The sequence below is a fragment of the Silurus meridionalis genome, chromosome 13 (genome assembly GCF_014805685.1).
Source record: "Silurus meridionalis isolate SWU-2019-XX chromosome 13, ASM1480568v1, whole genome shotgun sequence".
Classification (NCBI taxonomy): domain Eukaryota; kingdom Metazoa; phylum Chordata; class Actinopteri; order Siluriformes; family Siluridae; genus Silurus; species Silurus meridionalis.
In genome coordinates, this window is record NC_060896.1 from 23,095,419 (window position 1) to 23,110,288 (window position 14,870).

The 14,870-nt window shown below is 38.9% G+C and overlaps 1 protein-coding gene across 1 annotated transcript in view; it reads left to right on the top strand.

Moving 5' to 3' along the window:
- The first annotated feature begins 3,286 nt into the window (after window positions 1-3,286).
- map3k10 (mitogen-activated protein kinase kinase kinase 10) overlaps window positions 3,287-14,870 on the top strand; it is a 40,300-nt gene continuing 28,716 nt past the window's right edge. The window contains 1 exon segment of the mRNA XM_046864601.1: window positions 3,287-5,514. Within this exon segment, the coding sequence (XP_046720557.1) occupies window positions 4,638-5,514 (877 nt within the window). The 5' untranslated portion in view covers window positions 3,287-4,637.

Consider the following 14,870-nt stretch of genomic DNA (forward strand, 5'->3'; position numbering starts at 1 on the left):
ATTTCCAAACTTTTGACAGGCTCTGTATAAACATTTTTTACACACATACACACACACACACACACACACACACACACACACACACACACACACACACACACACACACACACAAACACACCGAAGACTCCTTTCATAAATGATATTTAAATAATATGCACCATGCATCTCCTTACAGAGTGCTTTGGAACATTTTATTTGTTAAATAACAGCATTTAAATAAATCTGACTCTTTCATACCAGCTAGTTAGTTACTATATTAATAGTAGTTACTATAAAAAAATGCCTTGCATTTATTGGTGCTTTGCATTCTTTACCTACTTTAGCAGCAGTTATTTTATTATCTCGCAATATGTTTCAGTTATATTCCAAAATCCTATTTTGTTACCCTCCTCCAAATAATACAACTTGTGTCTTGAAGGATGTTATTAAATCCTTGGTCAACACAAGAACCAGAAATATCCTCAGAGAAAAAAAAGCAAAACAATATACGGACAAACAGACCGAGGCAGCAAGGAGAGCTTAATTCATAAATTTGCTATAATTAATGAAATAACTGCAATTAAATTTCGAACACGGACAAATAAATGACTCAAGATGTAATAGGACAATTATGCATCATAATTATGTTCTCAAAAAGCATCCGGAAAGCAGAAGAAAGCAAATTAATAGCCGGTTTGGATGATAGGATTATCAAGTTGTTGGAGCTTAGCTAGAGATACTGTAATACAAAAAGGTTTAGAAACAGAACAGTTTCAGGAGGTAGCGCAAAACCAGTAGCTGGTAAAGAAAGAAAAATAAGCTATTTGATCTAAATTCCATCCTGGTTGCTTTGATGTTGACTGTGGAAAAGATCAGTTTTAATTTATAACATCTGAGTAAGGGCATTATATCACACAAGGTCAACTACAGTATTCAACCAGAAGATGTTTACTGTGAGTCTGCTTAGAAAAACAGGAAATCCACTGTAAAAGCAGCTAAGATTTCCTTCAGCAAACATCTCTCCTCAAGATATACATATCGATTAAAAACAGGAACTAAAGCATGCTGCATGTTTAATTCCAGAGGTTTCTCAAAAGCCAAAAAGTAATAATTCTGTGTTAACACTCAGAGGGAGGAGTTATATAGTTTGATGGCAACAAGCTGAAATTATCTCACCACAGAGTGCCACAGGAGATCATTTTTCTCTGTGGCCAGGAAACTACATAACTCGTCCCTTTGAGTGTTAAAGATCTGGTCCATGATACAGTATAGCTATAAATGATATAGTATAGTTATATATTTTCATGCTACACTTATACAAGATTAATATCTTGGGCAATTTAGGTTGAATAATTAAACATGTGCCATAACTTTTATAACTGTATCATTGTAGTCTGACTTTCTTTCTGCCAAATTGTTTTACTGCTGCTACAGATTTCATACAGTATATTTCAATGAGATTGGAAATTCATTAATTGTATACTTAATATATGAATATCTGTCTTGCAACCTACTCCATCCATAATAGCTGTTAGTCTGGTGTCACAAGGGGGCAGTATTAGCTGAGGTTTAGATTCCCAGATTTGTTCATAGTAAAGATTAATTTTTTTGCATTATTTCATGAAAACTGCAACCAGTATTGTTGTGTTGCTCAGTAGTTCCTGTAGAATGTGAGTAAGCTTGTTGTAACAGGTAGATTATTTGCACAGACAGTAAAGTCAACATTCATGAGAATAAATTATTAAATACGAACAGGCTGCTACAGTGCAAGTTCACTGCTGCTGATGCTCTTGAGCAGACAGAATACGTACATGAAAAGTGAGGCAACTGGACAATCTGACAGAGTTATTATTATTGCACTGAGCAACCACAAACACACTTCTTTCCTATTAGCATTGCACTATTCTTATATGATAAACATCCAAACAAGAACACACGTCATAATAGAAGCAGTCCCACCGGCACCCCAGACCAGTCTCAATCTTTGTGGTTCATGGGCTATTTATATCAAGGTAATCAGCATCTAAGCTGTTCATTGTCTTAAAAAAGAAACAATCTGTGACATCAGTGGCCCAAACCGCCACCACTACCAATTTGCAGTACACATGGGCTGCTAGTTGGCATTGACGGCCTAATTAGGGTTTTTAAACCCAGTTAATTTACTAGAAAACCATTCACACTTCATTCGAATGTAAGGAAAAACAGGAATAGCTTAGAATATCTACATGTATAATATATTTTCTAAAGCAAAATAATATTCTTACTATATATGAGAATGATCCAATCTGAGCAGTTAACACCGTTAAACAAATAAGGGCCTTTCTCAGGGGCCCAGCAGTGGCAGCTTGGATCAACACATACATAAACATTATTATTATTATTATTATTATTATTATTATTATTATTATTTTATTATTATTATTATCATCATCATCATCATCAGAATTAGATTGAAATTTTTATATATATATACGTGTATACGCTGACCAGGCATAACTGTATCTCCACTGATCAGGCATAACATTATGGCCGCCTGCCTTATATTGTGTTGGTCCCCCTTCTGCTGCTAAAACAGTCCTGACCCATTGAGCATTAACAACATTAACTTCTTCAGCATTTTGAGCTACAGGAGGTCATCTGTTGGATCGGACCACACGGACCAGCCTTCACTCCTCACGTGCATCAAATTTGCCCATGACCTGGATCTGGTTCACCACTGTTCCTTCCTTGGAGCACTTTTGATAGATGCTGACCACTGCAGTTTTGTCCAGTTGTCTAGACATCACAATTTGGTCCTGGTCAAACTCGCTCAAATCCTTACACTCTCCCATTTTTCCTGCTTCTAACACATCAACTTTGAGGACAAAATGTTCACTTGCTGCCTAATAAATCCCACACATTAACAGGTGCCATGATAAAGAGATAATCAGTGTTATTCACTTCATGAATAGTCATGATGTGATAATGTTTGGTGTACATGGTACTAGGCCACGGACCGGTACCATGGATTATTTGGTACCGGGCCTCACAGGAAAAATACAAACCTTTTCATTTTTATTTTATTTGCATTTTATTGGCTTTTTGTAGTTTAAAAAAATCCTGCTTTTCAGGTGCATTTTTTAAGCATCCAAAAATTAAGGTCCCATGTTATTCATGTTATTCAGTTCATGGTAAATTCGTATTCGTGTAGTAGGAAAAACTGGTACGTGACGCAAAAAAAAAAAACCATTGAGAGCGCTGTTCTTAAAGAATAAACTCCACTTCCCATAATGCACTGGACTTCTCCACCCCCTTTCCCCTGTTCAGCCGGTGTATCTGGATACCAAGTCAGCTTGAGCCTGACAGTCCGATCCATGGACGCCGAATACACGGGTTGGATTTGACAGGTTGAGAAATACCACCGGAAGGCTTTCGGATCGAACCGGGGCAGAGTGCAGAAGAGGAAACCAAACTGGGTTCGGTGCAGGAATGCAGAATGAAGCGTCATAATGTCACACCCCAGACTGCTGTACTGATGATGGACTGTAAAGGCAACCAAGCAACATCAAACAGGGATATGATGGAAAAGAAAACAGGATTTTGACCCGTGGACAGTGGATTACAAATATAAAAAATAGCAAAACAAAAAAACCAGGAGGTCAATTTAATATTATTATTATTATTATTATTATTATTATTATTATTATTATAAGATGGTGGCAAGATGTGTCTGTTCGCCGTTTCTGTATCAGCATCAGATCAGATTTCATCATCCTCGACCCAGGAATCCGAAGCGCAATAATTTCACATTCGAGCGATATTAATAGCCCAAGTGTCTGCTTCTCTATAAGCGGGATATTCCTCCTTAGAAACGCCTGCATGGTGACAACAAGGACAGCAATGCCACGGAGAAAAAGAGGACACGCTCTATGCAGGCATCTATGCAATTCATATGCAAGATAAACAAGGTGGAGTTGGAATCTGGAGGGTCGGAAAAAAAAAATTCATGATGCTCTACCTGCCTTGAAGCAACTCATTTTCATAGATCGGACAGGTAAATAATTAAATGTGGATATCCAAACAAAATCCTTTAAAATGCTGCCCACTAGAATGACTTTTTTTAAATATGATGGAAGAAGAAGGCGCTGAACCCGGTCTGAAATAGTCGTAGTAAGATTAGACATAAAATCGGATACCTCGGTTGCTCGGGGCAGGTGTGTACGAACAGAATGAAGGACAGGAATGCAGGTCTTATCATGTCAGCCTACAGACGTATATGATGATGAAAAGGATGAGAGAGATGCAGGCCCTGTGATGATGCTCCACTGTTTTCATTTATCCTAGGTGCTGAACGAAGCACCCGATCTGCTAGATGATCATTTTGACATTTTACTAGCCGTTTCTTAGACTCAAAACAAATGACTATTAATAGTTGACTGTTCCCAGACAGCTGTTTTAATGTGCCTTAATAGATGCTAGTGGAAGGAGAAGATAATTCTGCTAAAAAGATTTTCACCATTTAAGAGTGGTGCTTTGGCACTTCAGCTGACTTAACACATTCCTCCAGTTCCTAACTGGCCAGAACTGGTTGATGTGTTCTGCATGGATTTTATGCATGAGTTGACCAAGGTTCTCCCCCAGCTGTTGAAACCGCACCGCTGAAGCAGCTTATTTGGAAATGGACCCAAATTCGACACTCAGCGGTATGGGTAGTGGAGGAAATGGCACCCCACTACCCTGCACTGAATGTGGAGATTCTTGTGGAGCACCACCCCCTTTCACCGTGCTCCCAAATGCGAATCAGACTCCCTGCCTCACTCATACGGAGAACGGCAGCAGCTGGAACTCCTCCACCCTCTCTTCTTCGGTTAGCTCCCCTGATTCTCACATCCACCAGCATCACGGAGCCTCCAACCCTTACTGGACGGCCGTGTTTGACTATGAAGCGGCCACAGAGGAGGAGTTGACCCTAAAACGTGGGGATTTGCTAGAGGTGCTTTCCAAGGATTCAAAGGTTTCTGGAGATGAGGGCTGGTGGACTGGTAAGATCCAAGACAAGGTGGGGATCTTTCCAAGCAACTATGTGACACGTAGTGACACCACACTGCCCACTGGAGGTTTACTGGTGGGTGGTGGGAGTCCCCTGGAGATCGACTTCTCAGAGCTGTGCTTGGACGAGGTTATAGGAGCAGGAGGTTTTGGAAAAGTGTATAAAGGCCTATGGAGGAATGATGAGGTGGCTGTTAAAGCAGCACGCCAGGACCCTGATGAGGACATCAGTGCCACAGCGGAGAGTGTAAGGCAGGAAGCACGACTCTTCTGGATGCTCAGGCACCCCAACATCATTGCACTCAAGGGTGTCTGTTTAAAAGAGCCAAATCTTTGCCTAGTAATGGAATATGCTCGTGGTGGGGCACTAAACCGGGCACTTGCAGGGAAGAAGGTTCCTCCCCGGGTCCTGGTTAATTGGGCAGTGCAGATTGCTACTGGCATGGACTACCTGCACAACCAGACCTTCGTGCCCGTAATCCACAGAGATCTGAAGTCCAGTAACAGTAAGTACACTTTTACAGATTCAGAGCACCAAGGCACTAAAATGATCTTAATCGCTACAGGGCACTATCGAGAGGTCACTCATAAATACATTGTTGCATGATAAATTCCTTTCTTATTGACTCATACAGTGAAATTTAACCTATTTCCTGCTTTGTCATAGTTGCAGGTGTGTTGATTCATTTGTATGGGCTACATGCCCTTTGAAATCTCCAGCGGGACGACTTATTTCTGGATATTGCACTTTAAAAATGCACCAGTCCAAGGAAAAGTGAATCATTACAAATGTTGAAGGGAAGATTGCCTTTTATGATGCAATGCTCTAAGCAAGTGAACACTTTGTGAGTTAATGCTTTCCTAATAAACTGAGTTACATCTCTAAAATTGAAACATGAGGTCCAGGTATCGCATGTATACTTATGTTGAGCTAGCAACCTAATCACAACGAATTGAGCTAACTATCGATTTAACAGGAACCTTGCACGGTATCACATTCTCAATTCACCTTTTGGGCTAAATAGGGTTAGTGTTAGGAACAATCGTTTTCTTCAATTTTAAGTGCTAAGATAACTAGCTAGCTGGGAAACTTTTTAGCTGATTTTTAGTTTGCTGTGAGTTTGTGTTTTCATTAGCTAGCTAAAATATGAAATGCTATTATGAAATATTGTTTGTTTATATTTGTGTTCATTTTCCTCAATCATAGTCATAGCTCTGTCCACCATAAATGATAGACTTAGGGGAATTGAATACAATTATGGGATTGCTTTAACTTAGTGCCTTCAAATAGATCCTGGTGACCTTCCAAATTGGCCAGACTCTATTATTCTAAAGCACCTGTAATATACAGAGATGATAAGTGAGAGAAGTCAAATGTGCACAGTGATAAGTCAAGTGGGTGTGTCAATATGCTAATTTTCTTTATTAATATTAAGAAAATATAGTATGTGTATATTATTATATGCAGTATCCCACATTGTGAATTATATATGTAATACAAGCTCACAGATATTATATAGAGGCAGACTATTTTGGATTTTTCTTTAGAATGCTTTCCAGAAATGTTTACGAAGCATCTGGAAAGACTAGAAGGTGTATTTTACTTTCATGCGGCCTTGTGTTTTTGGTTAGATATGAATCTTGTTGGATAGGGTTCCCTGGTGGTCTAGTGGTTAGGATGCGGCGCTCTCACCACTGCGGCCCGGGTTTGATCCCCGGTCAGGGAACCAACCCCAGCCATTAAGGTTGCACAAGCCTTAGTGCCGGTCCCAAGCCCGGATAAATAGGGAGGGTTGCGTTAGGAAGGGAATCCAGCATAAAAACATGTGCCAAATCAAACATGTGGATGGTCCGCTGTGGCGACCCCTAACGGGAGAAGCCAAAAGAAAGTTTATGAATCTTGTAGGATCAATTAAGCACGTTCATGAATATTAATCTTTAGTGGAAACCAAAATTATTAGGTCATCATGGCACCATAGAAAATATATATTTTAGGACGTTTAGAGATTGGTATATGCTTTTTTGAACATCCCATTCCATACTGAGTCCCTGTTTACTCAGGGTTTCTGCAGGTCTTAAATAGTTTAAGCAGGTCTTAGTTTTCCTGATGTCCATGTAACACTGTATCTATTGCTCATTGAAATGCTCCAGCAGCACTTTAGAATGTTTTTTTTGTTGTTGTTTTCTAATGTTCTTTATTTCACTAGTCTAAATATAATGTTATTATCTCTCTATTGGACCGTACCACAGATGAAAAACAGATTTTATTTTTCAGCTATGGGGAAGTGCAAGTTTAGTGATATTTGTCTTGGAAAAAATTTATTTAGGGTTTGGTTAAGGCCAGTTGCTAACAATATATATGTGTATGCTTTTGATGTTGTGATATAGGCATACATTTTACTCTTAATGGTCTTAAAAAAGTCTTAAAAGTCTTACATTTAATGTCATGAAACCTGCAGAAACCCTGTTTGCTGTTCTAATAACCACCACTGTTAGATTTTGGAGTGGGCTTGTGGAGATTTGTGCTCATTCAGCCACAAGGGTGTTAGTAAAGTCAAATACTGATGTAGGTTGAGGAGGCCTGGGGTGCAGTCAGCATTCCAAATCTTCCCAAAGGTGTTCAGAGCTCTACACCATGTACACCATATCTTCTTTGAGTTGGCCTTTGCACAGAGGCATGGTCCTACAGGAACTGGTTTGGGTCTACTAGTAAAGGGGAAATGAAATGCTACAGTTAAATGCTAATGCTAACAGTTTGGAGAAGAAGCACATATGGATGGAAAGTCAGTGTCTCAATACATTTGTCCATATAATGTATTTATAATATTGTAGAACCAGCTACATTTGTGTCAGTGGGATTTAAAAACAGTCCCATGCCCTTTATTATTTGCTTGAATGATGTAGCTGAGGTTGAGAAACTGTCAAAACCAGAGCTCACAGACTGTGCTGACAGTGTTGGCATTTTTCATCTGCATATATCAGGAGGACTAAGCAGATACAGAGATAAAGATACTTGTGACATCGATGCACTAAGCATACAGAATGTTTTGATGCATCGGGGACATTTTCTTTGCCTTCTCCTACTTCCTGCTGTCATCTTGTTCTGCTGTGGGCTATTTTTTGTCCATCGTGCTACTTGGTGTTTAAAAAACATACTTGTAGATGTTGGTGTGTTCACACACACACAAGCGCACACACACACACACACACACACACACACACACACACATACACACACACACGCTCAAACATATACATATGCGTGTATTTTGTTGAAGGGAAACATAGGGTATGGTTTTACAGTTAGAGCTCTCAAACCATGGCTTGCTGTTTTAAAGCCAAAAAGCTTAACAAAGCCCAGTAATCCTCATCACCTTCAAGAGGGGGGCTCGGGGACGAATAAGATGCTCGTTTACATTGCCCCTGTTTGTATGAGTTGGTGGTGGTGGTAGTGGTGGTGGTGAGGTGTCAGACATTAGCCTGAGAGTATAGAATTACTTCGGCTCATTATCCAGGTGCTTAGAGCTCAGATATCCTCTTCAAACTTCAGCCGCAGTTGGCAAAGCCACCAAGGTGATGCAGGATGAACCCAAGCCCCGCAGCCTCTTCCCAGCAAACCCGGCAAATGTTACACAGTAATCAACCCCTCTGCTTAAACCCTTCTCAAGAGTAGGAATGTGGTAGTTGTGTTGCTTCTTTAAATCAAGCTTCACCGCATGCAATTGTGTGAAAATGTAAGAATGTAAATAGAATCGTGGGTCGTTCATCAGCGTCACCTGTCACCTCTGCAAACAATGAGTCATGCAGGCCGCAACACTCCGCTTATGATAATATGCCAATTTGATACAATGCCGCATAATGACTCAGCTGCTCCTTATTATTCACGGTGCACCCCAAGGCAAAGGCGGTCGAATGAAAACGAGAGTTTGTAAATGTTGCCTGTGGTGGCAAATTTTTACACACTCGAAAAACCTGCTCGGTGGAACTAGGATAATCTGATTATCGTGGCCTCCTTTTGCGTGATGTCACTAGGCCTTTTGTGATCTGATAGGCTGTGCCACGCTGGTCACTCCATGTCACATCCTGGGGTGAACTCACGCCACATTTCAGTCCCAAAACAAAACTACCAAAAACAAAAGCGTCCACTTCGGTCAGATCAATTCAAGAGGTGACTCAGCGCCGGGTAATGCTACACTACCTGATCACGTTCCACGATACACTCCTGAGGCAGACGGTTACCAGAATCCAGTAGGAGTGACAGCCAGTGGCCAGTGCACGTGACCTGTATACTGTTGTCAGACACATGCTTATGTCAACAGGGGTGCAGAATTCAGTCTAAACCCTGTTCTTTTATTCAGATCAGAGTTTACCATTTTAAACATTGTTTAACTATTAAAACAAACTTGACAGTTTACTTGCACTGTACTTAAATTCACCTGTTGTTTTGGATTAATGTCTTAATCTAGAGAACATGATTTTGTCATGTCATGTCAAGAAAGCAATATTTATATTGTGTTAAAAACCTAAAATCCCCAAATATAAATCAGATAGTTTCTAGTGTAAATAAAACATGACACCAAAGTTTTTTTTTATAATAATTTATAACTTAATTACAATACGAGATCACATTAAATAATAATTACTGTAATATAAGTGTTTAAAAGAAATCACTGGGGAGAAACAGGAAAGGAAAATGTTTTTATTTGTTTCTTTCTATTAGTCTTATTTAGACTACTATATGTTCACAAGGACCAGGGAGACCCCAAAGCATAGAAAGATGTTGTATGACTATTTTCAAGAAATTGTAAATATCATTTTGCTATTAAAATCAGATCGATTTAAAAATATTATGCTATTTATGCAGTTCGATTTAAAAAACATATGCTATCATGGTGTTGCTATGAAACAAAAGGTTACATGGTTTAAATTGAGTTGAGTGCTTTCTTTGATTCCAATATTTGATTCAGATAAGGGATTTCTAAGTAAGAAAAAATTGCTTAAACGTTACTGTTTACAGGTTTGAGTGTTTTAATTGTCGTTTTAAAGAAAATACAGAACATTTGCAGATTTGGTATCATTTATATTAAATAGTTCTGGAGCTTGATTGTTATTATAAGGGTCTAATAATTATAAGGATCTCCAATATTTGTGATTTTAAATGGATGTTATATTTTTTCCAAAAAACAAAAACAGAACCATCATTGAGTTGCAGTTCTGGGGCAAAAAAAAAGTTTATTTTTATTTTTTATGATAGCAGTCCTAGGAGAAGGTTAAAGAAATAAAAATAACAACTCCTTACAGTCTTCTTGAGCAGAAAAGCATTTTAGAAAGCATAGTATGCCAATCCATGAGAGGGATGGGCAGTACATGTGGCAAGACAGCGAAAAAACACAGTGGGTTCTACTTCTCGTTTCTGTAATATAAGAACAGAAATCAATGGCTACAGTGTACATTTATTGATTGAACCTGGGTAGCTGACGATGAGAAAAAGACCAGGTGATCGTTTCCTAATCTTTAACTGTCCAGTTTCTGAGATCCTGCTCTCAGTGTGGCCTGAGGTTCTGATGCTCTTCTGAATTCTATCATCAGCTGGGCTTTTTTCAGCCTGCAGACCTGCTCCTAGCCTCAGTGTTAAAGCAATATTTTCTTACAAGTAAATAACATTATTTTGACATGATCAAATCGCAATTTTAAATCCAAACAATTTGTCATAATTTTCAGGTCTATAAATCATTAAACCTTGTATATCACAATTATTTATTAGTCCACCAGTGCTTCCAAGTGTCCTTAAATGTCACTAAACCTAAAGGTGTGTTCCAGCAGGGACAGCTGGATTGGTACGACTGGAGGTGTTAGGATTCCAGTTTAATAAGCTTGGTCTGAACCACAAGCACGCATGCCTCAGGTAAAGATTTAGCAGGTACATAGCAATATGAGAGGGACAGAGCAGACGAGAGCAAGCGAACGAGTGAAGTATACATCCTGAGGCTGGCAATAGCAGCAGAGCAATAATGCCAGCTTTATCGCAGAACCGGGCTCATAATGACAGCAGTCGCTCCACCAGCTGGGGGAAGGGAAGGAGAAATTGACCTATAGATGAAGAGAATGTGAGCTACATGGAGTGGACCTTGTACCAATAGAAGACCAAACAGATCAAGGGATGTGTGTAAATTGTGCGTGGGTGTGGGTGAGTTTCTGAGAGTGAAAAGACTTCAGGGTCAGTGATTTACAAAGGCAATGCGGTCACTGGGCTAGAGGTGACCATGGGGTGTGTCTATACACAAAGTGACACTGTATTCAAATATACAAATAATGAATATTTATGTTGATAAAATAAAATAAAATGATAGAAAAATGACATGGCTAAGAGCTAAGAACCATCCTCTTAACATGTCCATTTAAAGTATTGCACTGATGCTAAATACTTAGAAGAACATACTTACATAATATAGCATATATATGTGACCTTGATATGAATATGCAGCTCTGTGCTGCAAAACAAATAGCTTGTCTATGGACATTAGGCAAACATATTTACCAAAAAAAAAAAATGCAGATATGTATAAAGAAAATGACCAGGGGTGCTGTGTTTTTTATTAAAGAAACCTTGTTTGAGATTTTGTGAGACAAGTGCAGTTACTGTATCCTACGGGAGTCTTAAAAGGCCTTGCATTATAATCTTTATTTGTTTTCTTGTGTTTTCTTGTGATCATGTGTTATGCCAAATGCACAGAAAAATTAAGTACCGATCACAAGCAACGATGTTTGTTATGTCGTGATCACAAGAAAATTAAGTCGTGATAAAGAGAAAACAGCTGCTCTGATGCTGTATAATTGGCTTATGGACTGACTTTGGTCAGATTACACTAGTGGTGCATTTACAGCTAGGCTTTATTATGTTCCTATCCCTTTTTAGTAAATACATTACACTCGGTAGCCACATTGGAAATGCTTCTGTGCTGTTTTATTGTCACACAAGTCAAACAAGCTCATATATCATTTCATAGAAAGTTTTGATTTTTTGTTACTTTACCACATTATTGTGTGAAATATTGTCCATGCTCATAAAAAATGCATAGGCACACTTTCTTGTATGCTAGTATGCGTTGTGTGTGTTACGTGTCGTATGCTAGTGTGGATTATGTGTTGAATGCTAGTGTGGGTTACGTGTTGCATTCTAATGTGGGTTACATGTTGTATGTTAGTGTGGATTATGTGTTGTATACTTGTGGGGGTTACGTGTTGTATTCCAGTGTGGGTTACGTGTTGTATGGTTGCATGTTGTGTGCTAGTGTGGGTTATCCGTTGTATGTTAGTGCGGGTTACATATTGTATTCTAGTTTGGATTAAGTGCTGTATGCTAGTGTGGGTTACGTGTCGCATTCTAGTGTGTGTTATATGTTGAACACTAGTGTGGGTTATCTGTTGTATGCTAGTGTGGGTTATCTGTTGTATGCTAGTGTGGGTTATCTGTTGTATGCTAGTGATGGTTATGTGTTGTATTCTAGTGCGGGTTACATATTGTATTCAATTGTGGGTTACATGTTGTATGCTAGTGTGGCTTAAGTGCTGTATGGTAGTGTGGGTTACGTGTTGCATTCTAGTGTGTGTTATATGTTGAACACTAGCGTGGGTTATCTGTTGTATGCTAGTGTGGGTTATCTGTTGTATGCTAGTGTGGGTTATCGGTTGTATGCTAGTGTGGGTTATCTGTTGTATGCTAGTGATGGTTACGTGTTGTATTCTAGTGTGGGTTACGTGTTGTATGCTAGTGTGGGTTACGTGTTGTATGCTAGTGTGGGTTATGTGTTGTATTCTAGTGTGGGTTATGTGTTGTATGATAGTGTGGGTAATGTGTTGTATGCTAGTGTGGTTTACATGTTGTATGTTAGTGTGGGTGATGTGTTGTATTCTAGTGTGGGTTACGAGTTGTATGCTAGTGTGGGTTTTGTGTTGTATTCTAGTGTGGGTTACGTGTTGTATGCTAGTGTGGTTTACATGTTGTATGTTAGAGTGGGTGATGTGTTGAATTCTAGTGTGGGTTACGAGTTGTACGCTAGTGTGGGTTTTGTGTTGTATGCTATTGTGGGTTGTGTGTTGTATTCTAGTGTGGGTTACATGTTGTATGATAGTGTGGGTAATGTGTTGTATGCTATTGTGGGTTGTGTGTTGTATGCTAGTGTGGGTTACATGTTGAATGATAGTGTGGGTAATGTGTTGTATGCTATTGTGGGTTGTGTGTTGTATGCTAGTGTGGGTTATGTGTTGTATGCTAGTGTGAGTTATATGCTGTTTGTTTTGGTGTCGGGTATGGGGTATATGTTGTATTGTGGCAATTAATGTAGGTGTGGCTAAAATTTGGAAACATTGTCCCAGTTGCTTCATACCTGCTTGTGCTCATTTGAAAGTATAAACCTGCGATCCTAGTTCCCATGCACAACTTTAGTCTCCATCACACACCCTGGAAACCTATCTAGCAAGCTATCCTAGTGTTCCTCCTATTCAGATCTGTTTTAGACAACATTTGTCATGCTTATTCCAAATAAAATATTCGTATTTAGTTATATTTCTACTTTGCTCATACCTTTTATAATAAAGACAGAGTCTTACGTCAAAAAGAAATAAAATTGTGTGGATAATTTTATAGGATGCCAGACTCTTTTGCACAGTTATAACCATTATAATGCCACTCATGTTGATGAAGTGTTTGTCCTTGGCAATGACACTTTTACCTTAATGCTTACAACCTGCTTTTATTGCTTACACAGTGCTGAGAATTCGTCTCAATTGCTTGTCGTCTAAGTGCACTATTAATAAGTAACTAAATGCAATCGTTTCTTGGTGTGAGATTATTCAAAGCCAGTGATGAGGTTTCTTTTCAGACAGAGCTGGTTGTAAAAAGGCCAGATGATTGTTTGCACTGTAGCTAAAATCAGTGACTCACCATCAGCTCTCACTGATGCGTGCACTGACGCTCTGATAAACCAAAGTTGTTTCGAGGTATTTGGTTTCGCCGACCCTGTGGGAATGAGGACATGTGGGTCAGCAGGTGCTACTGCTGCTTTCCCCAGTAACACAGGACACAAGATCTATTTACTCTTTATTATTTGTGTGTAAATACAAATTTAGGACTGGGCGGAAATAAAGGATGAGAATGACTCTTTCGTCTTAAATGAACACAGCCAGACTGAAATACTCCCACACACGTATGTGTGAGCTTGTGCATGTACATGACAACATCTTAAAGATTCACATGATAATAAAGCTCAGAAATCTTATCCTATCATGATAATATTCCTGAAATAGGATTGTCTTCATGATGGTTATCACCATATATTTGCCATTTGAAAACAATATTTGACCTTTAATTAATCATAAGAACTTATTGTAGGTCTTCTGGGTGTGTTTATTCATTCATAGGTCACATGGCAATAATGTTTCCATAGGTTATTTATGTGCTATCTACTCAACAACTTAGTAGTTGTGCAAAAAAATATTGCATATTGAGCTGAAATGCTTCAGATCTGATGTTCACACCAAACAGAATAATGAAGAAATTGCATCTCTGTGACTTTAAATGTGACAGAGTTTTTGGTACCAGTTGTTGGTTTGAGTATTTTAGAAACGGCAGCTCTCCAGGGATTTTTACACAGAACAGTCTCTAGAGTTTGCACTGAATGGTGTGGAAAAGAAAACAGTTCTGTGGGTGGAAATGCCATTTTGATAAGTTGAGGTCAGTGGAAAATGGCAACCAGATTGGTTTGAGATACTAAAACCATAAAAAACCACTAAAGCATATTAGCATTTTTGGTCCTGATAAAAAAAAAGGATAATCTTTAACTGGTATATATATATATATATA